Below are 26212 nucleotides of genomic sequence, written 5' to 3'. Positions count from 1 at the left end.
AATGGCATTGAGAAAGTCCCCGAAAGAAAAATGGAAAAATTTAACCGAAACCTCCGTTTCGAATGTAAACTATAACATGGATCGCGGAGTAGTAACCATAAATTAATTGTTCGGGAATTATTTTGGCAAAAGTTCCCGTTTTGTTCCGGACAGTAATGGACGCGCGGTTTTATCGCCGCACCCCAGCAATAACAAAAACTTGGCGCCACGTTGGACTACTTGTATTACTACGAAAAAATGAGGTTATGGCATACGTTCAGATTATAGGGTTAGGAATATCGTAAAAATGGGTTATTAGTTCATTTTTTTCTACTTTCTACTGCATTTCTTTACGCCTCACGAGGGTGGTCAATATTTGGAAATTAGCAATAAAAAAAGATTGGTGAGGATTATTTGGCATAAAATACATGATTGCGACAGCTTTTGTACGATAAGTTAATAAAAATTAACATCCAAATAATAAAAAAAAACCTCCACAGGGTGTTTTAAAAAATAAAGCCAAAAATAAAGTTTTTTTAATTTTTACAAAATTAGTTTTTTTATTAAAATAATTAACCTAAAGTCATATACACCAGTACAGAATATGTATATACAGGATGATTCGTTATTTTATACCATGGCTAACATTTTTACTTAAAAATACAGGTCCTTCGTTTTAATCTGAAAGGTTATCAATTTTTTATGCTGTGGAAATTTTTCCAAAAAGAAGAAACCTTTGGATATCCATATGATACATTTGTGAGTACTGATTTTATGTTTCTATAAGTCCTGGATTCCCATGAAATATGACTTAAAGTAATTACGGTCCCTGCGGAAAAACAGTCACAGGTTAAAGCGAATTCATTACGATTATAATCGTAAAACCCAAGTAGCCCCGGCGGTACGACATGTAACAAAAAACAAATACACAATTAAACCCGATAATTAAAACACCTAGAGCGCGCGCTCGAAAAACCCCCATAAATTAAAAGTTAAAATTACGGTTGCAGCAGTACGAAATAATTAGGCGTAATTGTTATCTACGACACCCGAGCGCATCATTATTTACCCGAATAATTAAACGATGCCCATGTAAATTAAAGTTTGGGTTCGTTCCTCTTGCGGTTTGCGCGGCCTCTATTCAGCTTTTTTTTACACACTTAATTAAACCATTATGGACTATTTGAATACGATACTGCCCTAAACTATAGCCTTGGTATTTTTAGTGATCACATAATTGGACCGATCCATTTTTCTTACTGGGAAATTTAAATGGATATACTTAGACCTTTTGGAGGATGCCTTTAATCCAGCATTGATTGAAATTATGGAAAACGACTAATAGTCCAGGCGAATTGTACCAATTTTAAGCAAAAAAGGAAAAAATTGTTATCCGGAAACTAACGACGGGAAAAGGTTTGGGGGGGTATCAGGAACGAGAAAAAAATTCATGCAGGAGCAGGTTAAGGGAAGTAAAGTTTTGGGGGGGGTGAAAAGGGGTGAAAAATTGTACCTTTTCGATTTGCGGCGAAAGTTGACGTCAAAGAAAAAAATGTATAATGGAAAAGTTGTAGATAATAAAAAAATCTACAACTTTTATAGAGGCCACTTTGTGACATAACCTCAAAATTTCCAAGAAAATCGCGAAAAATTGCTGTTTTATAATTTTTTTGTTTTTTATTTTTCATTTTCGGACAAACACACTGATTTTGATCAAACTTGGCAAAAAGATACTTTCATGTGTCCTTAAAAACCACAAATTTTTTCAGACCGAAATATTGAAAATTTTCCGAGATATTAAGTTTTAAAAAAAAAATGACGTTTTTTTCAATTAAAATTTGTCCTTCAAAAAATCGTCGTAGGAGGTTCATCTAGGTCTCATTTGGTTTGTTTTTTTATCTACTTTCAGATAAAATAAAAAAAAGACTTGCCATTTAAAAATGTGCTCAAAAATGCAAAAAACTAAAAAATTTTTACAATAATTGTTAAGAATTTGTTTAAATTTTTTAAAAAACAAAAAATCTGATTACACCATTGAATTCTCAGGGAAAAAAAATACAAAAAAACATATATTTTGTTATTTGATCGTAAAGTTAATTTCTTGATAATATTACTATAAACATTCGATTGCATTGATATACTTAATACTCCGGCTACTAAGGGGCGTGGGATCTCATTGATTTTACTATTTTTACGATTAAATTTCACATTACTTAATATTTTACAATGTGCTGAGTCTATTTTCGAAGGTTACTGTGCCCAAATTCGCTTTCTTCAAGGCCGTATGACTAAATTTTTGGCAAAATAGACAGTTTTTCCTAATTTTCCAAAAAAAATTAATACATTATCGGCTTACCAACTTATAATAATGCATTTTAATATTTTTAAAATTGAAATAATCAATCACAGTATTTGATTGGATGGTATAACAGAAAAAATACACAATAAATTTTATGAAAAAAAGGAATGTTTGAAATTATTTATTACTAAATGTATTACAATCAATGTGTTTTATTAAAGTAAATAATTAAAATTATCATTTTCTTATCTAAAATATTTTTTTATTGACTTTATTTATAAAAATCTATTAAGCTAATCTCGGTCTTTTCACTAAATTCATCGCTGCATCGTCATCCTGTAATTGATCGTTTGATTCTATTTCTTCTTGATCATCATTAAAATCTTCTCCATCGCTAAATTGCTCAGACTCTACATTTTCTTGATCCAAGGAAATACTTGGTTGCTCGAATGCATGCACAGTGTCTTCAGAATCACTTCATCATCATCTTCAATTACTTGTACGTTGGAGCATTTTCCTGTGTGTTCACATTGTGTGCACAATACGGTGCATTTCAAACCGTGTTTACGACATCCACAACGGTTGTTTGAACAATTTGTTTTGCAACTACAAGATATTTTTTTTAATAGCTCTTCAGGTATTAGTGAGATGTCTGTAAAACGAGGCACGAGCATTTTAGAATTATTCACAGCTACTTTCCAGCCCCACTTCGTCGCATTCATTTCATTTCCAAGCCACTTTTGAAGCTGGTAATACGATCTGTATGAGTGTTGTGTAGCTGCTCCAACAGTTGGTGGTAATTTTTCTAAATGAAAGGTTGTCTTTGCAGTCAATACTTTGTATCGCTGAAATCTTAAATCGTCTAGAGATGATGTGGTATCCTTAGCGTTATAAACTGATGCAATTAAAGCGCAACCATTTCGAGCAATAGTTCTTGGATCTGTATTGGGCTCGTAAAAAGGTTTTATTAAATCTGATAAGTTCCGAGTTTTTATAAGCAAATCGACCGTGGTTTTTTTACCTTTACCTGCAAAACCAGATATGGTATCGCATCCAGTGAAGCAATGTAAAAAAGCGACAATAGACCGATAACATTCAAACTTAAAACTGTTTGAAGAGTAAATACTGTCACTTACATTGCCTCCTCCTGCTTTAAGGAAAAAAATCGGTGCATTTGCCGAATTGAATTGATTCAACAAAACTAAAAGGTCGATATCTTGGCCAACTACAACAACAGTTTTTTTATATTCGTCAAATCCTGTTGCGGAGTTTTTAATTTTGTGGCTATCAGCGATCTCTACTGCTGTCTTTATAATCATAGCATCTGCATCTTCTTCTGCTTGTTGAACTGTATAGCCTTCAAACTTCAATGCTGTAGATAACTGCTTTATCAATTCAATTTTATTTTTATCGTTTGACAAAAATTTATCTTGAGCAATTGTTATTTTTGTGTGAGATTCAAGACGAAAAGAAGGAAAGTTTGAAGAACTTTTTCGTCTTAAACGTTCCATTGCTTTTGTCGAAACTGCAGTGGCATGTTCTTCACCTGCCTCATCGTCTATGTACCCATCAAATACGAAGCAGCTGTTTTCGGCATAATGATTTCTTACAAAAGCCAGGTATTTGTTGATAATAACTTCAACCGTATCATTTTTTACCCAAACAACTTTACGTATGAAGTTGCCACCATCGATAATATGTATTACATTTTCGGTACTAGGGAAAACTTCAATAGTCGTGAAGTAATCAAGCAGTTGCGATTTAACATTTTTCCTGAAACCGTTTTCGGTAAAAAGTGATAGCGGTAAAAAGTGATATATGTGTATATATATATATATGTGTATATATAATATTGGATAGCTAAACGACCTTGGAAATTTCAGTGGTTCTCAGTTGTAATCTCGGTAGCTATCCTATTCAAAAAACGAAAATTAACTTTTTTCTTAAATTTACAACCTAACAAAGTATTTTAGGGAAAAATTATTAAGAATATAAAATGTGTAGGACTAAAAAATTTGTAAAAATAGCTTCAGTGGTAAGCCGATAATGTATTATTTTTCTGGAAAATTAGGAAAAACTGTCTATTTTGCCAAAAATTTAGTCATACGGCCTTGAAGAAAGCGAATTTGGGCACAGTAACCTTCGAAAATAGACTCAGCACATTGTAAAATATTAAGTAATGTGAAATTTAATCGTAAAATTAGTAAAATCAATGAGATCCCACGCCCCTTAGTAGCCGGAGTATTAAGTATATCAATGCAATCGAAAGTTTATAGTAATATTATCAAGAAATTAACTTTACGATCAAATAACAAAATATATGTTTTTTTGTATTTTTTCCCGTAGAATTCAATGGTGTAATCAGATTTTTTGTTTTTAAAAAAATTTAAACAAATTCTTAACAATTATTGTAAAAATTTTTTAGTTTTTTGCATTTTTGAGCACATTTTTAAATGCCAAGTCTATTTTTTTAAAATTTTATCTGAAAGTAGATAAAAAAACAAACAAAATGAGACCTGGATGAACCGTTTCCTAATAGTAGATGGATTGGGAGAAAAGGGTGCTATCGAATGGCTCGCGAGATCACCCGATTTATTTTTTGATTTTATTTTTTCTTCACAATGTCTGGGAACACTTTGACCAGTTACTGTACTATTGTATGGAGATAAACGGCGGACATTTTGAACATTTAGGGCCGGTTGTATAAATCAATTTTGATCTTAGGTTCAACGGAACGCCGATCAAAATGTGAACTACGTTCATTCGATATTCTGTTGTTTAATGTAAACTGAACTTTAGTTCAGCTGAACTGAGGTTAGTTTAGGTTGGCACTACAAATATTTAGTTACTTCTGTTTTTTTTTGACATTTAACATAAAAGGAGAGGTTTGTTTTGTTTTTGTTTGATTTGGTGGGATGGGTTGCTTGCAAGTAAAAAAAAGTAAAAGCAGTAAAAGTTTATAAAAAGTGTATTTTCTACTTGGTGTGGCTGGTACTACTAATTAAACTTGATTTTATATACCTATAGGTAAGTACAAATTGATATTTTTGCAAGCCGTTAAATACTTTCGAATTTTATTGTAGTAGGTATTGCTTTTATTTTATTGGGTACAGTGTTTAGTTTTTGTATTTATTATTTGTAGATTCTTGTTTGGTGGTGGAATATTTTATAAATGGATTCTTGTAAAAACAGAACTGTTAATTTCAGTAAAAAGGAGGTTGGCATATTAATGAGCCTTGTACTAAAATATAAGGGCACAATTGAATGTCGAAAGACTGACAAAATGAACAACGATTTAAAGCAGAAAGCTTGGGGGCGTCTATCAAATGAATTTAATAGCATTTGTGGAGAGCCTTTCAGAGATGCAAAAGTTCTTCGTGACAAGTATGAAAATCAAAAAAAAAAGGTCAAAACAAAAATTTGCTGATGAAAAAACATACCTACGAGGAACTGGAGGAGGGCCTGTAAAACCTAAGATAATTGACGATATCGACAAACAAGTTAAAGAAATTATAGGTACTCAGATGACAGGCTTTGATTCAGAATTTGATGGAGATAGTAGTAAGTTTTAGAAAAATTAATAATAATTCAATTAAAAGTTGTATTTGTTTCAGAATATGGCAACATGCAGATGGAAACTCCTGAAGGATCTCGTTTTAATATTTCTGATTCAGGTAAGACTTTGTTTTTAATTAATAGCGTCTATCAATGATTTTTTTTTCAATAGAGTTACCTAATGAAGACATAGAGCAAATGGAGGAAGATGGCAAAGATTCTAATGACGAAGATAGTTTATTGTCAGGTATAGGTAAACGCTATCCCTATACTTATGTTTCAATTATTAGTATTAATAAACAATATGTTTAGATGACACTTTCTTCTATTTTGACTATTCTTATTTTAGCTGCTTTACCTACCAACTGGAACAAAATAACCCCAGAAAAGCTTCGCACTCCAAAATCGAAGCCATTGAAAACCATTTTGAAGAAGGCTTGTGCTAATAAGGGTAAATTTTGTAATAATTATTATATTTCAAATTATTTAAATTTATTTTAATTTTAAGAAAATAAAAATGTTCTGTCAAATAAAATTATTTCCTAGGCTGCAAATCAAGCTGAATTAGTCTCCAAGGAGACAGAATACCTTAAAAAAGAACATCTTTTAAGAGTAGAAATGATGAAGGAACGCCACAAACATCAAATGGCACTAGAAACAAAGGAAAGTGATGAAAGAATTCTTATTTAAGCTAAGAAAGCTGAAACAGAGCTGGAGATCCTATTGAAAAAAGATCAGCTGCTATCTACTAATAAATGATGTCTGTTTTTAAAATTTAAAAATATGTATTTGTAAAATAAGTTGTATTTTATTTATAAAATAAAAAAATGTTTTTAAAATTTAACCAATTCTTGTTAATTTTATATGTGGAAATGCAAAATTAAAAATGTTTTTTGGTGGGCGGTGGGTGTCAAAGTAATAAAAACCGTAAAAAAAAAGTTTTTATTGCAATTTTAAGTTCTACGCATGTGCTACATTATCTAACAAAGGCTAAAAATACTCAGTTATCAAAGCTTGCCGAACCACATTATTTAGGGCTATATTCTCAACACCTGGTTGTACCACAGGGATATTTCCTAATTCAAGAGCCGCTTCAACTTCTTCATTTACAACGGGAACGTCATCTCTCAACATGCATGCAATATTATGAAGCACTGCACATGAGACAACTATTGCTTCCACTTTTTGCACATTTAATTTAATTCCTAATGCTAATATATCGACGTTTTAATACACCAAAGCATCTCTCTATTGGGTTTCTCGTTCTTATTTGTGCTTCGTTGAATAAATGTTCTACAGGAGTGGTTGGGTTAGAAAATGGTGTAATCAGGTATGGTTTGTTACCATATCCACTATCACCCACTAATAAATTTTCGCCAAAATCACCATTTTCAAATCGAGCTCGTACTGTTGAGTTCCTAAATATATTTGCGTCATGAGCAGACCCAGGCCATCTGCACACAATGTCCCAAATTTTTAGTTGTGAGTCGCATATTGCTTATATATTAAAAGAAAAATAACCTTTTCGGTTTTTAAAATTTTCTGGTTCTTCTCCACCAGGAGATTGGATTTTTACGTGGGTACAATCCAAAGCCCCAATATACATCTTGGGAATCTGCTAATGTTGAAAAAACCCTGTCGAACATTATTTATTTCTTCATCGGGTAGTGATATATAGGTTTCAAGCATATGTGCAATTGCCCACTTTATTAATAACTCTGGTTGCTGTAGATTTGTCTACACCAGAAAAATCTCCAGCTGCTTGCAAAATGCACCCTAATGAGTTACTTATTATATTGGGTATTACGTCACTTATAGCAAAAATCAATTTAGAAATTTTTATCTCACACGCTTAACAATTGAAAAGAAGAAGAAAATAGACTTATTCACGTATTTAAAGGAAATATGAACTTAAATCTGTAATGATACCGTTCGATATACTTAATTTAATTTAAGTTCAATAAGTTTTAAATACAATAATTTACTTGAGGTATAATAGATTTTTTATATACCTAGGAGCTTAGGTTCAATCTATTAATCTCTAAGCTCGTTTCTTCTTTTCAATATCCTACCTAACTTTGTTACGAATATTACAATTAAAAAACGATAAAAAACAACAAGAAGACCTACTTTTTAAAAAAAAAACTAATTTGAACCAACGTTTCGGTACTTATATCTACTACCGTTATTGAGGTAATTAAAGTAAAATTAAATTAAATTAAAAATAAAATATACTTATCTTTAAAATCTTCAGCAATGTAGTCTCATCAAAATTTCTTCCTAATTTAGAAAATACTTTATATACTTTTTTATATGATTTGACGGTTTATTAATAGTTTGACAAACTATTTTGAAAGATAACAAAAATTTCAAAAGTTACTTTTTTAAAATTTAAAATTAAATTAATCATAGAAAATACATGAATATCAAATATTTAAAATCATTAATTAATTTTGAGAATACCCTGATCTACATAAACAATAAATAATCTACATAAACTACACAACATGCATTCGACAATAACCACATAGATTGGAATGCTTCCTCAATTTTAGCAAAGGAACCAATTTCAAAATTACGTAAGCTAAAGGTAAGTGCATTTATAATGTTAAATGAAGATAAATGCTTAGCTACTTGTTCGGTTGATTTTCATAATACATGGATTCCTTTGCTAAAGAGAGAAGTAGATCAAGTATATTTTATTTTTAATTTAATTTAATTTTACTTTAGTTACCTTGATAACGGTAGTAGATATAACTACCGAAACGTTGGTTCAAATTAGGTATTTTTAAAAAAAGTAGGTCTTCTTGAACGGCGGCAAGTGGGCGTTCACTTGAACTTCGAATTTCAACTTAGATCAGTGTCAAATATTATTGATACAACAACTTTTTTACTTTGAACTGTAGTTTATTGTTTATACAACTGGCCCATAATAAGATAATGCGTAAGTACACTGAAAAAAATAGGGGGAAATATACCAAATAAATTTATTATTAATCACCAATTGTATTCTGTAGAAGCCCAAACTTTAGTAATTTTTTAAAGAATATTGAACTTTACTTTGTAAAACATACAAAATACAAAATATCATTTGTAAAATTTATTTTGCATGTAATTTTTACAATATACAAAGTAATATTTTAGTTTACACGGTAAAAATACGTAAACAAAACGGAAAAATACATATATTTTGTAAAATTACATAATTCGCTACGTAAATTAACAGACGCCACCAAATACGCCATACCTATACTCAGCTAAGGCTAATTCGGCGTTTGCCGTTTGTTTAGTCACACCTCGCACCAAAATTATTAAGGGAGCGTGAGCTCAGGCTCCTATGGGATAAAGTATTGCGTATTAGTGCATTGGTTAAGTGAATTCTCTCCATCTTGTTTGAGTTTTTGTGATAATACAGGTAAGTAAATATTATAATCATGTTTTTATGTAGTATTTGCTCAATTAAATTCATTAATATTCAAAAGTATAATAAGCATTTGTATATACACCGAAATCTTAATGGATTATTCCGAGATAAGGAAAATTCCTAACAATATTCCTATAATCAGGAATTCCTATAATTACTATTTTCATCACCATCTCTCTTCATCAAAATCTTGGCATTTTCAAGAATTAACAGGTGCTGATATTCATCTACTCAATGGAATAAATGAGAAAGCTGACAAAATCACAAAGTGCCTTAAACTCCCCAAAGACGCTGATTTAGAAGAAAATGTATCAATAGAACAGCAACTAATTAAAAATTTAATACAGCACTTCAAGGAAGATATTGAATTTTTGATATCTCAAACAGAGGCAAGTGACATTTTTTATAAATAAAAAAAAAACTAAAAACTACATGACTCCAACCTATAATTCTAAAGCAAGGTAAATAATTTATGCCTTAGAAGTATCAAACAATAACATATACTTATCTTATTATTTTAGAAAACAAAAATTGCTTTTATGTTTTGGTTGAACGTCAAATAATACAGGCAGATGACTATACCACTTTTCTGGAGGCCCTAAAAGTTCTTCTTGGGTTGTACTTTGTACTAATCTTGGCTTACCCGAAAAAACTAGAAACTACCCTCCAAATTGGAATTTATTCAAAGATATTTTCTAAAACTTCACCCTGATCAGGGAAGTAAAGCCAGGCAGGTATCTAATAGCCAAAAGAAGGTTTTTTTGTCTAATGAATTCAATAAAAAATAAAAAAAGTAAAAAAGTACCTATAATATATAATATATCTTTGTTATATTATTATGCATACTATGTATATTTTTTATGTAAAAAAAACATTTTTTTTGTTAACATGTTACATGCCATGTAATATTATTTATTTTGTTTACGTATAAGTACCTACGACAATAATTTGATGGAAGAAGAAGGTACATATTTCCTATATTTTGTTTTATTATTATTAGAATAATAGGTTTTTGTTAGACAGTGTGATTTTAAAGTCGATTTTTTGATCTTTTAACATAATACCGCATTTTTCAAATATTTAACTTAATGGCGCTGGGTATTAAAATGTACAATTAAAAAGTAATAATTTTGTAAAATTAAAATTATTACTCGCAATGGAAAATCACCTTACTCGCCTGTTAAAAGGAAAAAATCAACTAAAGATTGCCTTTTTGTTAGTTATTTATACCATTTCAAATTATATATATATTTTTATACCCTTATTTAACTATATAGGGCCTATATATAGTTAAATAAAAGAAGTAAAGCGCGCGTTTTCTGTTCGTACCCTTAGAAGTTTTAGCTGATGTCTAAAAATCTCAACACTCTACATTTAAAATTAAATCTAGAGTTAGAACGCTATTCTGGTTAAGTGTTAATGTACCAGAATGTTAAATTATTATTTTTTTAATATATACTTAATTATATAAAATTTAAAGATTTTGTTGTTTAATTTCATACGTATATATATGAAATTTATCCATTTTATTTTATTATATTTTTTAAGTAATATTGAATTACCAAATTTAACAATCATATCCTGTTTGAGTTTTATAACATAAGCAGGATCTGATTGGTAAATTATGTAACTCTATATTACTTAAAAGTATAATAATTTAAATTCAGTATAAATCATTCAATTATAGATTTTAAAATTTTATTTATTTAAATATTAAATAATACAATATATATTTTGTAATTTTTACCAATAAAAAAATTAATTTCAAAGTATTTAGATGGACAATTTACTTGCCTAACAACTAATTATTCATAACATATTTTAATAATTGTATTAATAAATAGTACAATATATATTTTGTAATTCTTACTAATAAAATTGGTAACATCGTTTTTTTCTTTAAATTATTATTGATTTTTACAGTATTTGAACGGAAAATTTACAAATTTTAGTTGGTAAATTTACATTACATATTACTGATGATTATTACTTAAAATATTCTGTATTTTCATATTCACAATTGTTTTTTAAATATATGGAATAAGGATTGGTCACAAAATTACCTAAACTAAATACTGAATTTTACGAATCCTTTTTATCAGTGTACTAATCAATGAAATTAAATTAGATTTCTCTGGAAACCGCAGCTCAAACTTAGAAAACAAGGCGCTATTGTAAGGAAAATTGAATGCCTTTTTAAAATATGTATTACAACACACCCCTTCCCATTTAAAAAGTAAGGGTGAATGTCGCCCCCGCTAAGGGGTTGACTTAAGTAGTTGGATTAAAAATTTAAACAAAAAACCGGTTTTCTAAAATCAAAAATCGACGGGTCCGAGCATTTTTTAATTTTTTTAAAAAAGGGCTCCAAACCTTGCTGGACTGTTTTCGATGGGCCACCCTGTATATGCTCGCTTAAGCAAACAACCTTGACTACCCTTGGCCAATTTTAATAAAAACCGTTTTATTATTTTCATTCTTATCAAGGCCTCCTCCTTGGGTAGAATCATAATACTCGAGAGAAGAAAGTGTGACAGTTGACATTGCGATATGCGACCTTAGATAGTGCGATATGACATTTCTTTAAGACACGTATTTCTCTGTTAAGTGGTCTACTGGAGTATCGTAAAAAGTTAATTACGCAATTGCATTCTGGATTCCAAGAGGGGGTGTCTTTAAATTTGAGTAAGCCGACGGCGGCGAAACATAACAGTAAAGTCGGCTCTCCATTACGGCGCTCTTATCGTAACGCCGGCGTTTTATTAAGACCGATAAAACGACGCAGTTTGCTCGCGCTCGGATTTTATGTAAATTTGTTCGTTTTTCTGCGGAGGGAGTGGGGCGACGTTTTTATACCTCAATTTTATTTAAATTATGTGTGCTTTTATGGTCAATACCTGCCCTACTCCTTCACCAGTCCTAATTCGTTCATTATAAAATCTAAAGCTATTATAAGTTTAAAAAAAATGACGACACCGGAGCAGATTTATTTTCTACCCACTACTTTCATGGTTAGACAGATACGGTTCCGTAATCGGTGCTCACATGTATAGAGAGAGGGTGGTGCATTTAACGTGAGACATCGCAATATCTCGAAAACTAAACATGTATCCAGAAAATGTTTCATGTGAAGTTTGAATAGTTTCTACACTGATAAAAATGAATGGAATTTTACGCATTATTTTTAAATACTTGCTACAGTGTTTTTACAATTCATATGCATACTTGACATAAAAACATATTTGGTAACGTAGATTTGCATTTGAATGAGAATTTTTCCATATCTTATGGTAATATTCCAAACTAAAATGTAATTTGTCCATAAATTAACGTATTAATTCATTTTACATTGTAAAAAATTATTAATACTATGTATTATCACATTAAAATGTTTTACTACTATGTATTATTTCATTTAACTGTGTAAAATACATTTTACCGTGTAAAAATACCAATAAAATGTAAAATTACATAAATAGTGTATGTAATAACTTAACAGACGCGTCAGCCGCGCACGCGTGGTGCATTTTGTAGAAAAAAAGATAACAGATAAGCAATTAACAATGTAGGAATTTAAGTTTTGTAGTAAGGCCTTTGAATAAATTGAAATATATGAAAAACATGTTTATACATACAGATTCCGGTAAGTATAATATTCTCGAGAGTATGTACCGAAATCTGTAAAATATAAATGTTTTATTTAGAAAAAAAAGTATATATCTTTGATTAATTTTCCTTTTTGCCAACTATTGAAACAAAGATCCTGGCGTTATATTTTTTTGGTTAATATTTGCATTTTTTTGTTATATTTATAGAATACGCAAAGAAAACGTGTTCATAAACTGTTTTTTTTTTTAATTTAGTGTTTAAGAGTTAGATATTTGGTTTTGTGTATTTTCGAAATGTTCGATATCTTGTTTAACTGTTTCTGTTTTGTTGGTTTTGCATATAATTAAGACTGACTGGAGACTGATTTATTTGTATGTTTATTTCATTTAAAATTTAATTAATAAACGTTTTTAAAATAAAATGAATTTTTACTATTCCTAAAATTCAAAATTTTTATTATAAGCTTGGTATAGTCACATTCAGTTCTGCAAAAATTGTTTATAATGGTATGCTATAAAATTTCATAAAAATGCTAACGATAGCTTGTAAGACTAGTTTAAAGCTCATCAAACTATATGTAACAAGCATTTTAAATATTTAAAAGGTATGGTTTACCAGACTTACTTACTTTGAAACTGTCTTTATTGATCATAGAAAAATGTAGGACACATCACACTCACTTTTACTTAACATGTATGATATCTTATTCTAACTTAAGCATATAAATCTTAATATCTAAGGCGGACTATACTTATAAACCCAATAAACTAAGCCTATGACTACCGCGGAGTTGTGGGCCTTGGAGTAAGAATAGTTATTTCACTGCTTCCTAATAGGTAGGGGGAGGGTTCCTATACAGTCCATTCTGAAGGAGTCACCGGGTATATAGGCGATGAAGGTGGTTGGGCGGAGCCCGGCTGCATGGTTCTTTCTTATCAGGGGATTTTTTAACATGAAATTTTTTATAAAAAGCTTTAAGATACATTGCAAATACTAATATGTACATTTACATTACTTAGAACGACGAGGCGGGTTTATCAATTCCGGATTAGGTTTGGGTATATAAACCCAAACCCTGACCCGACATTGATTAACCAACCCGCCGGGCCGCGCTGCCGCCGCTGTCCCTAGTAATGTAAATGTACATATTATTGATTAATATGCAATGTATTTTTGGACTTTTTATGTAAAATTCCATGTTAAAAATTCGACATCAGTAGTAATAATTCATTTAAAATCATGGTACATTTACATCGTACATTTTTAAAAAAACATGGTGGCATTACATATTGAGTTATAGTAATAATACCAAACGTTAGGATATTTTTTGTTGAAGAAATACTTTAATTGTCATTGAAGTTTTACAGTATACAATTACAATTAAATTTGAAATTTTACGTTTTAGTATGTAAATTTACATTGCGAATATTTACGTAAAAAATGTAAAAATACATTAAAAATGTAATGTTACATATTAATGTATTTTTACCATTACTGATCATGGCATCAAAATAACCAATGGTTTAGTGTGTAAATTTACATTTTCTTTTTAACAGTGTAGGGGGCCATAAAATTACGTCATTGGTTTGACCTTGAGTGGACGTCTTCAAGGTCAAATGAAGGTCAACTTCACTTTTTTGCATAGAAACCTCTATTTTTTTAATAGTATCTGATTTAGAGGTAAAAAATAAATAACTTTCATCTGACACTTTTTTACATGCGACCTCTCCTTTTCAAGATATTAATTCTTGATTCTTTTACGAATTTTTTCCTTGACAATGACATTAGAAGCAGGAATAGCTTCGGTTCAGCAATTTTTCAATATTGTTGTGACCAGGCATTGTTGATCAATGATCAATGCAAGTTGTTATGATGCGAACATTTCCTATAGTGAACAGATCTCACGTGTTTATCCCAGGTATTTCAGGCGATTGTAAACAAATACTGATGAATAAAGTAAATGAGAGATTATTTTAGTTCACAGTATTCGTTCAGTTATCAAGTATTTGACTATTTTGTTGAGTGCCTAACAATAAATGAAAAAGTTGAAATGGTCCTTATCTATGGTGCATCTGAACGGAATATTAATAGAGCCATTGAACTGTATACCATGCGACATCTTTAACGGCGACTTCCATCGCGAGCATCATTTTATCGTGTAGTGAACCACTTTATAGAAAATGGAAGTGTGAGAACGATAAATCAATCACGAAAGACAAGCATTACCAGTCAAAATAATGAAATTGCCGTCTTAGCTGCAGTTGCTCATAATCTTGGAGTCAGCTCACGATCAATTTCTTCTGCTTCTGGAATCTCCAAAACAAGTGTCCTGAGAATTTTGGAACGCCACAAGTTTCACGGGAATGATTTCCAAAATTGAGTGTTGTTTTGTGAATAGACCCAAAATCAGTTGCATGAAAATAACAATTTCTTTCTGCGCCTCTTATTCACCGATAAAGCTTCATTTGCAAACTATGGTGTAAGTTAATCGTCATAACATGCATTATTGGGCAGTTGAAAATCCCAGGTGTTTTCGAGCGATAGAACATCAGCGACCATGGTCTGTGAATGTCTGGTGTGGCATCATCAATGATAAAGTCATAGGACCTTATTTTATTGATGGTGTCCTTATAGGCTAAAAATACCGTAATTTTTTGCTGGAGATTCTATCAGTATTTTTGGAAGATGTGTGTTTTGAAGTGAGACTAGATATGTGGTGCCAGCATGATGGTTGTCCTGCACATTATTCACGCGTTGCGCGCAAAGTGTTGGATCGTGACTTTAATGGACGTTGGATAGGTTGCGGTGGAGCAGTTCACTGGCCGCCATGGTCACCTGATTTGACGCCCTTAGATTTTTTTCTATGGGGTTATTTGAAGGAGATCGTATATCGCGATATACCAACAACTCCCGAAAATATGAAGCTGTCAAGGAAAAAATTCGTAAAAGAATCAAGAATTTATATCTTGTAAAGGAGAGGTCGTATGTAAAAAAGTCTCGGATGAAAGTTACTTATTTTTTAACGCTAAATCAGATACTATTAAAAAAAAAAGGTTTCTATGCAAAAAAAGTGAAGTTTACCTTCATTTGACCTTAAAGGCGTCCACTCAAGGTCAAACCAATGACGTCATGTTATGCCCCCCTGGAAACCATTCAAACTTCACATGAAACATTTTCTAGATACACGTTTAGTTTTCGAGATATTGCGATGTCTCAAGTTAAATGGACCACCCTGTATATTATGAAGTCATCCTCAATTACAATATGTTCAAATATGTCTAACAGGCGTGATAAAACAAAATTCGCGTGATCACCCGAAAACAATAAATAAATAAAAATAAACAACGCGGCGGTTTGTAAACAAATGGTGAAATAAATGTCCGCCGAAAAACGTATTTGAGGCGTGAGGTGTTTTCAGGTGAAACGAACCGTCAGGTCGGGGCAAAATGCCAACTTGCGATCAATATTATCATCGTTGCCGGATACAGCCGTAACAGGTGATCTGGATCATTCTGGATGGTTTTATTGTAAATCATGGTCACGTGCACGGAGGTTTTCCGTCGTCTGGGCTCCTATTACATTCAAAATAGTTTACCTAATTTAAGCAAGGCAATATCATTTTATTTACTTCACGGGTACCTCAGAATGAGAACCTGCTTAACTAGTGAGACATGCATATATCCGCCAATATATCAATAACTCTAATATTCTCTATTTCTAAAGAGACTTAGATATATAACAAAGAGAAAATGAAACTCAAACTCTCATAAATGCAATGTCTATATATATTAGGTTATGCGTTTTGCTTTATGGCATCATCACACCTAAATTAAAACGAGAAAGCTATGATTAAACACAGTTACACATTTACATGAAAAACACACTTCATTCAAGTATGCGCACACACCAAAAATTACCTATGATACACACAGCGTCAAATAACTTGGATCCCCTGTATAAAACCAAATCTAAAATTTATTAAAATTTTGTTATATATATTTTTTGAATAAAAAAAAATACTGCAGAACAGAGAAAAAAAATTAGCACGAAAGTGACAATAAGTCAACTGGAACAGTTACCACAAAACCATAAATCTTCTGGCATTTGCAAAATATTCATGCAGTCAAAGTGAAACCATTGAATTTCAAATTCATTATTGTCACACTGGATCATGGGTCTTTCATCATCTGGTTTTAAATAAATGCACCATAAGCTGATTTGTGCAAATCCCTTTTGCCTAGTAAAACATTTGCTTAATAACTCTGGCTTTATTACATTGTAATAAAAATTAAGAGACTTTTTTAAATTACTTTTGACAAATTGTTCATCAAACAGAACTCTATCAATAATTACAGTTTCTTTTGACCAAAGTAGAAAATCACAAAATTTCAAACCAATAAAATATATTTGTAGTTGAACCTGGATAATAATATTCATGGTGTTTATCTAGAACATATTCATTTTCACCTTTCTTAACCTGACAAGAGTTCTTTTGTGCTATGTAATTATTATCCACACTTAATTTTGACCGCAAATAGGGGCACTTCACTTTTACACATCCAGAACCACAACAATCACATTACATCTGGAAAAACGCACCAACCTCCAGGCGTTTTTCTGATATGCAGAAGCCCACTTTCTTTAAATGTATTCCTTGATGATCATCTTCATACGCTTTAAGTTTCCAATGGTTTAAGAATACCTGGTCATCAAATTCCAGATTTTGATAGAGCTAGAATAATCACTCTACAACAACAGAAGTGATAAAATCATAAAATTTCAGTCTTGGCATTAGCATTCCTAAGACGTCTGTTATTAGAATCGTGAAAGGTTCAAGAAATTGCAGAAGTGATTAGGAGGCCTCGCAGTGGGCGTCACCTTGTTTTTTTTTTTCTTTAATTTGAGGGTCTTTTTAGGTGGAAATATGTCCATAAGAAAATTAATATTATCATTAAAAAATTTTACTTTGTCATCAATATTATCCAAATCAAAAAATATTACGCCAGGGGATGGATTTTAAGAAATCATAAAGGCCCAAATTAACATTCTTTAAATCTCGATACGAGCCTTTACCGGTATCTAGGTAGGTTAATCTTGTAAAAGGTGATCGGAGATGGACCTTCACTTTTGTAACCAATAAATTACTCAAAGATGAAAGAACTCTTTTTATACACCCGGCTGTCTAGCGCATAAGCAGGAGATATTATTATAATTGTAGCATCACACAGAATGTACAAACCAACGCCATATTCTGCTGGATCAAACAGGTTAATATTGGTGTCACCCAAAAGAATCAAATAATGATCAGTTTGTGGGAGCAGATTTAGAAGCATTCCATCCATTTCAGGAATAAACCGCCTTACAGGAAAGTCAGGTGGACGATAGACACATCCTATAATTAAACTTTCACCTTTTAAATGTAATTTAACCCAAAGACATTCAATACAATCAGGATATTGCTCAAGCACCATGATTTTTTATTTTAATTTTTAACTGATGTTACCATTAGTATTTTTTAGCGTGTGTGTCTGATGATGCCGCAAGACGAAACGCGTAACCGAACAAACTTGTCGTTGCATTTATAAGATTTTGACTTTAAGTTTAATTTTCTCCCTGTTACGTCAACAATCCGTCAAACACGTTAATACTGCCTAACGCACAACTCCGCCTAAAGTTATCAAATTCCATTTCCCCCGCCTGGAATTGCTTACAAAATATTAAATATTTGGCGGCACCTCCCCGTTTCGCACATCAAACAGAGAGGGATATTTGTTCCCTTTCTGGTTCATAATGAGAAATTAACTCCGGGGTGTATTACACCCGACGAACACTTTTACTATTTACGGAGTTAATGTTACTTAACTTTAGGCTTTTAGGGCGGGTAGTAAAGTAACTTTTGCGGTTAAATTAATGTTGAAACACATTGTGCGAGTCATTTTATTCTCCCTTGGGAGGTAGTATAGGATTTTCCGAAAGTTCCTTGTTATTAAATTTGAAAGTTTAAGGTTATGAGGCACTTTCAAAGTTGGCCGCGTCGAAGATACACTGATGTGAATGCAATGCAAATACAATTTCAAAAATGACTTGATTTGTTGTGTGTGTGTGTTTTTTTTTGAGAATAATATTAGGTGAAAAGACTGACCTGTGACCGGAGCCTCGATGTCGATCATGGTCTTTTCGGCGCGCAGGAGCTGCGCCCCGTCGTTGATGATGCGCAGGGCGGCGGTCTCATCGATGCGCCCTTCCAAAATGAAATGTTGCTTCAGGACTTCGGGTTTCGGTTTGCCGGTCTTCGGGTCGAACACCTCGGCCACGGTCAACTTATGGCTCGGCGGGAACGGCACGGCTACAATCACAAAAAAAGTGAGCTTAGAATTTAACCAATAATAATAAGTTTATACAGCGAAAATACAGTAAAATAAAGTTTAAAATTAAAATATCTGAATAAACAAATGACCCACAAAGGGTTAACTTTGTCAGGGTGTCGTGGCTTGCGCTACTTCTACCAACTACTATGGTCGAAGACCACACGTCAACGACGATTCTCTTCTTCTTCCTCTTCCTCCTTATTCTTTATCATCAGAAATATCGTAGTCTATATAGAAAGACGATAAAAGCAGCTAAGGTTAAATATTATAGTGACCGCTTGAATATGTCCTCAAATAGGCAGAGAGAATGTTGGTTAATTATAAATGACTTCAGGCATTCTCACAAGAAAGTTTCAGAATTAGAAGTAAGACCAAATAGTTTAAATGATTATTACTGTAATATTCCTCATTTATTGCTCAAGGATGTGAATACTAATATTGATCCTTTGCATTATATTCAACAAGTGTCAGTTCAAAATTCTTTTTTCTTTTATCCTGTTAGCCTTACTGATGTTAGAGATGCAATTAAAAGCTTAAAAAACCATAAATCAGCTGGAGCTGATGGAATATCATCAAAATTACTACTCCTTTTGCCTGACTCAGCATTGAATGCCTTAGCTTCTGCCATAAACAATTCTATTCATAATGGCATCTTTCCAGCATGTTTGAAGGAGGCAGTGGTTATCCCTCTTTATAAGGGTGGAGATGTGAGTGAGCCTTGTAATTTCCGTCCAATTTCTATATTATCTACCCTCTCCAAGATAGTTGAAAAACTTGCAAAAATCAGAATTTTATCTTTTTTGCAACATAATTGCATTTTATCTGCAAATCAGTTTGAATTTCAAACGGGAAAAGGGACTCATGACGCTGTTTTCGGCTTTTTGGAGAGTGTCTATGTGTCCTTAAATTCTGGAGAGTCCGCGGCGGCAGTGTTTTGCGATTTATCCAAGGCATTTGATTGTGTAGATCATGGAATACTGCTGTCTAAGCTCAATAATTATGGCTTTAGAGGTATGGCATTGCAATGGCTGGAATCCTATCTGTCTAATCGTACCCAAAGAGTTACAGTATCTGGATGTTTATCCGATTCCAGATCCCTTAAAACTGGAGTACCTCAGGGTTCAGTGTTAGAACCACTATTATTTTTGCTCTATGTAAATGATTTAGGTTCATTAAAACTGCAGGGCAAAGTGGTTCAGTTTGCTGATGATACCACCATTTTATGGAATCATAGAGATTCTGATAATGTTAGAGCCCAGGTTTTTAAGGATCTTAAGATTTTATCGGAGTGGTGTGCTACAAACAGGCTTGTATTTAATGTGGGCAAAATTTTTATTATGGGATTTAAGTGTGACGTTCAGGGCCTTATGTTTAGTGAAAACTCCCCCTTGCAAAACAAAGAAAGCTGTAAGTTCCTTGGTATTACCATTAATGGTCGCCTTCGCTTCGAAGATCATATCCTAAATCTTGCATCAAAATTATCCTCTGGATGCTTTGCAGTAAGAATGGCGGGGCATGAGCTGGGAGGGGTAGTTGCACGTTCAGTGTACTTTTCTCTTATTGAGTCCCACCTTCGTTATGGCTTGCCTTTTTGGGGTTTAAGCAACAAGGGATTATTAAACATAATTTTTGTGATTCAAAAAAAGGCAGTTAGATACCTATGTTCCGCTGGGTTAAGAGATTCTTGTAAACCTCTCTTTGTATCTCAAAAAATCCTAACTCTTTTTATCTTAGAAACAGCTACTCTTATTCATAAATGTCCTAAAACTCTCTCTAACACTGGCCATATGACTCGCCAGGTTAACGATTTTCCCTTACCAATCCCTACATCCTCCCTCACCAAGAACTCACTTATATACCTTAGCAAAAAAATTTACAACCATGTTCCTCTATGTATCAGACAAATTTTAGAAGTTAAGAGATTCAAAAAGGAATTAAAATTACTTTTATTATCCAGGGCATATTATAGCCTTGACGATTTTTTTAATGATACCTTTTAACCTGTGCTCTGACATCATTTTAGTGTTTTAGTTTTGTTTCCTGTTAAATAATTTAATTTACTTCTTCTAAATTCTGTTTTATTGACAGCTTTACTTATTTTTTAATGAAATTTATCAAAAAGATGCTTTTTTTTTTCTCAATCTGTTTTGTTATGATTAATTTTGGTAACGTGTGTAAATTTTATGGTAAAGTGTTTTAGATGTTATGTTTGTTTGAAATTTAAAGTGAATTTGGAATTTTTTAGTTTTTAGGATGCTTGTACACAAGATTTTGTTGTCTTACGTAATATAGCACATTTTCTTTCTTTTCGGCTACAATGGACTCGCGTCTTTTGACGGCCGCCCAATGCCCGTGCCTCAATGAAAGGTGTGCCTGGACACGTCTGGATTGGCATCCATACCTTTCATGGTGACTTTATAGGTTTACTTGGTTTAACTAGTTTGGACAAATTAGGAGTTAGGAAAACATATACAGACACTCTTCTCGCTCTGTGGCTATCAGAGCATTATACAAGACAGCCGGATAAAAGGATTAAGAAGCTAGGGTAGTAAGCATGGTAGTAAGCGTATAAGCAAGTACACTCTTTATCTATATAGATGCATGATTACAGATTGATGTTACTGTTGATAAGGTTTTCTATGATAAATTGAGTGGTTTTAGATTTTGGTTTTGCACATACAGACTTTTCTTTAACTGGTCCCATTTGTTCTTTCAAAGCCGATTGGTATCTTCTTTGGCAGTTTATTTCGTCCTCATTTGTCTTGTGTACCCTTTCTTTGTAAGTGTTAGAGAACTTTTTAACTGTTTTACTTGCGTTATAGGTGTATTTCTATTAAGATCATTACAAAATTGCAAGAATTCCTCTTTTTTCTTTTTCTTGAGAAAACGTCTCGTTTATGCAGATATCAGTTTAAAGTCTTGTAAATTTTCCTGATTTGAAGTATTTTTATGTCTTGAAAGCTTTTTTTCTTTTTGCTATTTGTTCATCACATGAGGCATCCCACCAGATTGGTTTGTTAGTATATGCTGTCTTGTTTGTGTACATTTTTGTTTTTGGGATTGTTTGTTCTGCAACTTCACTGACTATCTCTAGGAATTGATTATAATCTTGGGTAACGTCTTTTATTTCCAAGGGTTCTCTATATTTCTTCCAGTTTGCATACTTTCTATTCCATTTTTATTGCGGCGAACTATGGTTATATCTTGTTTCAGCGTTAATGGTAATTATTATAGATATGTGATCACTATTAATAGGGTCCTCGTATGTTTCCCACTTACATTTGTAGCTGACATCATTAATCACCAATGTTAAGTCAGGGCAGCTGTTTCCATCTGCTGTTAATCGTATTTTACTTCCATCATTCATAACTACTATATTGTCCATATCTTGGAGAGCCTAGTCTTTCAATTATGTAGTTGTTGTGATTTTATTTTCATGTTTTAGGTGAGTTTCATTTATTAATGCTAAATCTATTTTTTGTTCATTTATTATATGTTTTATGTCCTGTTGTTTACTTTTTAGTCCGTTGATATTCCACACTAGAATTCTGAGTTCCATTGGGAGTAGAGGTTGTCATCATCTACTGGTGTTTAGTAGTTCTCCTCATTTGTTGGAGGACTTGAGACTGAGATTAGCTCTTCCTCGCTTTCCACCTCATATCCTCTGGTTATGCTGTCAATTTTTTTAAACAGTGTTTCGAGCCCTATAGTCTCCTTAATGACTTTAGATTGGCTTAAAATATTTTTTATTAGTTGAGACAAAGTTGCCTAGGTCTCGTCTGATTACTCCCCTGAGTTACGATTCTTCATAAAACTTAACATGTTTTCAGATGTTGATGGAGCACGGCTACCCTCTGGGTAAGTCGCTTCCTTGTAGGTTTTTTTTTCTATAGGGGGGAACAGATCAGTGGTTGGTCTCCTTTTTGTAGACTGGGTTTGGGTCTTATTAGAGTATGATCTTTGTGTGAATCTGTTTTGTCCTACGTTTCTTCTTTGGTGAACCTCTATCACCGTTTCTGTTGCCTTTCTCGAGAAGTTTGGGTGGTTTTCGCTATTACATGTGTAGGTTACTTCATCCACTCTATTTGTTGTCTTCTTGGTTGGGGCAGTGGTTTCATATTTTTTCGGGACCCTTATTCTTGCTTCATAATAGGAAAGGTCTTCAAATGCCATCAGCTGCTTAATTTCCTTCTGCCTCTGGTACTCGGGGCATATCTTAAACAATTTCTGCATATAAGTACTGGAGGAACATATATGTTAACCTTCGCTCTGTAGTAGTCAATATCCACCTCTATTGGGAGTTTTTTGCCTGTAAAGGTAAGAACCATTGTTTGGCTGTGTACATATTCCACTTGGCCTTCTTTTTGTTCTTCTATTGAGCCTTCTCGCACCTAGAATTGATAGTGAGCATCTTTTGAGCAGGTTTGTAGATGCTGATTCTATAAGTTCCTCTTCTGTGACCTCCGTGGGTATTCCTCTTATAACTCCTCCTATGTAACTAAGCTTAATGGTATAAATGCTATTATCTTATGCTTGTTAAAGAATTCATCTTGGGCCATGAAGTTGTTTGCTGACTGAGCTGTGTTGAATTCGATACCAAGTCTATATTTTCCTTTCCTTGAAATTCTGAAGATACCTTGAATATTGGCTTTTTTTAATTCTCTACCCAATCTTATTGGGTGAATATTCTGTATGTTCCCCTTTTTCTCTTTGCTTTCAATCATCACCAGGAATGGTCCTGTATCCCCCTTCAGATATTCAGCTGTAATCCTTTTGGGGGGTCTTGGGGGCTCCCCCATCTTTTACACTCATATGTATGTGCTATTTTTTTTTTTTTTTTTTTTTTAAATAATAAAGTTTATTCAAGAAATTTACAAATCAATGCTTACATACTAGTAAACATTATTTTTATTATAAATTCTTACAGGTTTAGATTGCACCTAGGTAAGCATACCTGTGTGTGCAATAAATAAATATTGTATAACGAATTGGATCAAAATTGGCATCTATATAATATGTAAATATCAAAAACAATTTAATTACTTTACACGAAAATAGCGTACTACATACTTTTTGATGTATCATAGAAACTTAAAAAAAAGACTTAAGTTATTACAAATGAATTGTTTGACATTTTTATTAAAAAGTTTTTTGTTTTTTAAATTCCTGATATCTAGTGGAATTAGGTTGTAAAATTTGGGCGCTAAATAGGTGGCAGATCTGAGATTGACATTTCTTTTTGATGATGGTATTTTTAAGTGCTTGTTAATGTTTTGCCTAGTGTTATGTTTGTGTTGTATAAAATTTGTTTTAATCCAATCATTTAAATAAGTAAATTTACAAAGAGACAATATGTACAGTGCACAAATACTGAATATTAATTATGTATTGTGGTTGTTATGTTAAATATGGTTTATATAAATTTAAAAGATGGTAAAACGTGTTACCCAAGTATAAAAAATTGCAAGAAAAAAAAATTACAAAATGGCAGGTTAAAGGTAGTCGGCGTTTAAGGAGTTCCATGAAGGTTTTTTACAGGGTTTCAGGCAATTTCGTGCTGGCACGGGCTTACCAACTGTTTCCTTCTGTTTTATCCTTAGTCCCTCTCTTCAAAGTTTTTCACATAGGAAATATTATCCTGACCGCAGCTAAGAACTCTAAAAGAACTGTGAAAGCTACACCGATTGTCAACAAATAATTTGGAAAATTCAATTCAAACCAAAATAATGAGTAATATAACCTGAACGACGATTCTCAAGAAGTGACAGAAAACAGAAAACCCCATGTATGAAGCTTGTATGGTGAAAATCGGAATCGTATGTCGGCCATCTTGCTTGGCAAAATTGACAGGGAGCTGACAGACAGTTGTTGACATTGACTGATAGAATATCATTTTTCATTGTCAAACCATTTGAGTTTGTTTTTCATTTCAATGAATGCAAGCGTGGGTTGAGTTTGCTATTTGTTTTAAGGATGTTATTTTAAATTCATGACTTTTTTTCTAAAAAGTTCTCTTTCAATATTGGCAGTAATGTAATAATTGATTTGCAGCAAGCAATTCCAGGTTTCTGGTAAGAAAATCTGATTTTATTTATTACTATTATGTTTTTGTATTGTCAATCTTAAGTCTTTAATAAAATCAAATTCTTTGTATTATTTTAAATTTAAATAAAATCTAATTCTTTATGATTACGATAAACAACCTGAAAATGTAAAACACGATAATTAGAGAAAACTATCAGAATCTGGCGACGTCGGAATTATATCGTAAATTAGCTGCCTCGTCATTTTAGAGGAAGGCCTGTAGACAGTACGTCAGCTGTTAGTCGTCCATTATCATTAAAAAATATAGAGTATCAAACTTTAATTTTTTTAAAACATTTGACGTATAAATGAACTGAAAATTAAGCATAATCTGGCAACATCACTATCATATGTCAACCGACCAATGAGCTTGGACCATTAAAAGCTATAGTTGCATAATGAAAAAGTAAACAGTTTCCTGAAATAAAATGCAAATAATCATTTATCAGAACGATAATTTAGCATGGTGGGGCCAAAACTAAAATTATCACCTTATCGGAGTGACTATATATACGTCACGATTGTTCGAAAAATTAAAAGATACACACCATTAAAAAGTTGTATAAATAGCATTTTTACGAAATATCGACGTACGTAATAAAGTAAACAAAATATGACTATAGGAATATTTGAACGTAATTTAACTTTAATAAAAACATTAATCTTTTTGATTGCATACGTTAACGTCGTCAAGTCCTACTTTAGGCAAATTTACATTTCTTTTACTAATATGGTGAAACGGGGGGCATGGCAGAAAGACATCGGCCGTTTGACCACCTTATATAGAAATCCCTAGTTTTTTGATCCACTTTTTATTATTTACGGTCATAGGAGAAAATTATAGCGAAATTTTAAAAATGCGTTTTATGATGGAATTTATTTACAAATTGTTTA

At 32.2% G+C, this 26212-nt stretch overlaps 2 protein-coding genes across 13 annotated transcripts in view; one reads left to right on the top strand and one right to left on the bottom strand.

Annotated features, from left to right (window-relative positions):
• Positions 1 to 26212, bottom strand: part of LOC126745680 (serine/threonine-protein phosphatase 2B catalytic subunit 2-like) — a 227631-nt gene that overhangs the window by 184913 nt on the left and 16506 nt on the right. For 9 of the 10 annotated variants that reach the window (XM_050453648.1, XM_050453653.1, XM_050453677.1 and 6 more), the window contains exon 2: positions 19009 to 19212. In XM_050453648.1, the coding sequence (XP_050309605.1) occupies positions 19009 to 19212 (204 nt within the window). Of the gene's footprint in view, positions 1 to 19008; positions 19213 to 24806; positions 24960 to 26212 lie in introns of those variants that run through there. The other variant, XM_050453710.1, reaches the window with a different exon arrangement.
• On the top strand, positions 4642 to 6716 carry LOC126745806 (uncharacterized). 3 transcript variants are annotated; one of them, XM_050453831.1, is made up of 5 exons: positions 4642 to 5839; positions 5893 to 5952; positions 6006 to 6080; positions 6183 to 6284; positions 6380 to 6716. In XM_050453831.1, exons 1-5 carry the CDS (start codon positions 5605 to 5607, stop codon positions 6394 to 6396), a joined length of 489 nt encoding a protein of 162 aa, XP_050309788.1. In that variant the 5' UTR covers positions 4642 to 5604; the 3' UTR covers positions 6397 to 6716. The 3 variants fall into 3 exon arrangements, with proteins under 3 accessions (XP_050309788.1, XP_050309779.1, XP_050309771.1); XM_050453822.1 differs by having other exon boundaries at positions 6342 to 6716; XM_050453814.1 differs by having other exon boundaries at positions 6183 to 6716.

Source organism: Anthonomus grandis, chromosome 1 (genome assembly GCF_022605725.1).
Source record: "Anthonomus grandis grandis chromosome 1, icAntGran1.3, whole genome shotgun sequence".
Classification (NCBI taxonomy): Eukaryota; Metazoa; Arthropoda; class Insecta; order Coleoptera; family Curculionidae; genus Anthonomus; species Anthonomus grandis.
Note: the sequence above shows the minus strand (reverse complement) of the source record. Positions and strands in the feature narration are given on the sequence as shown.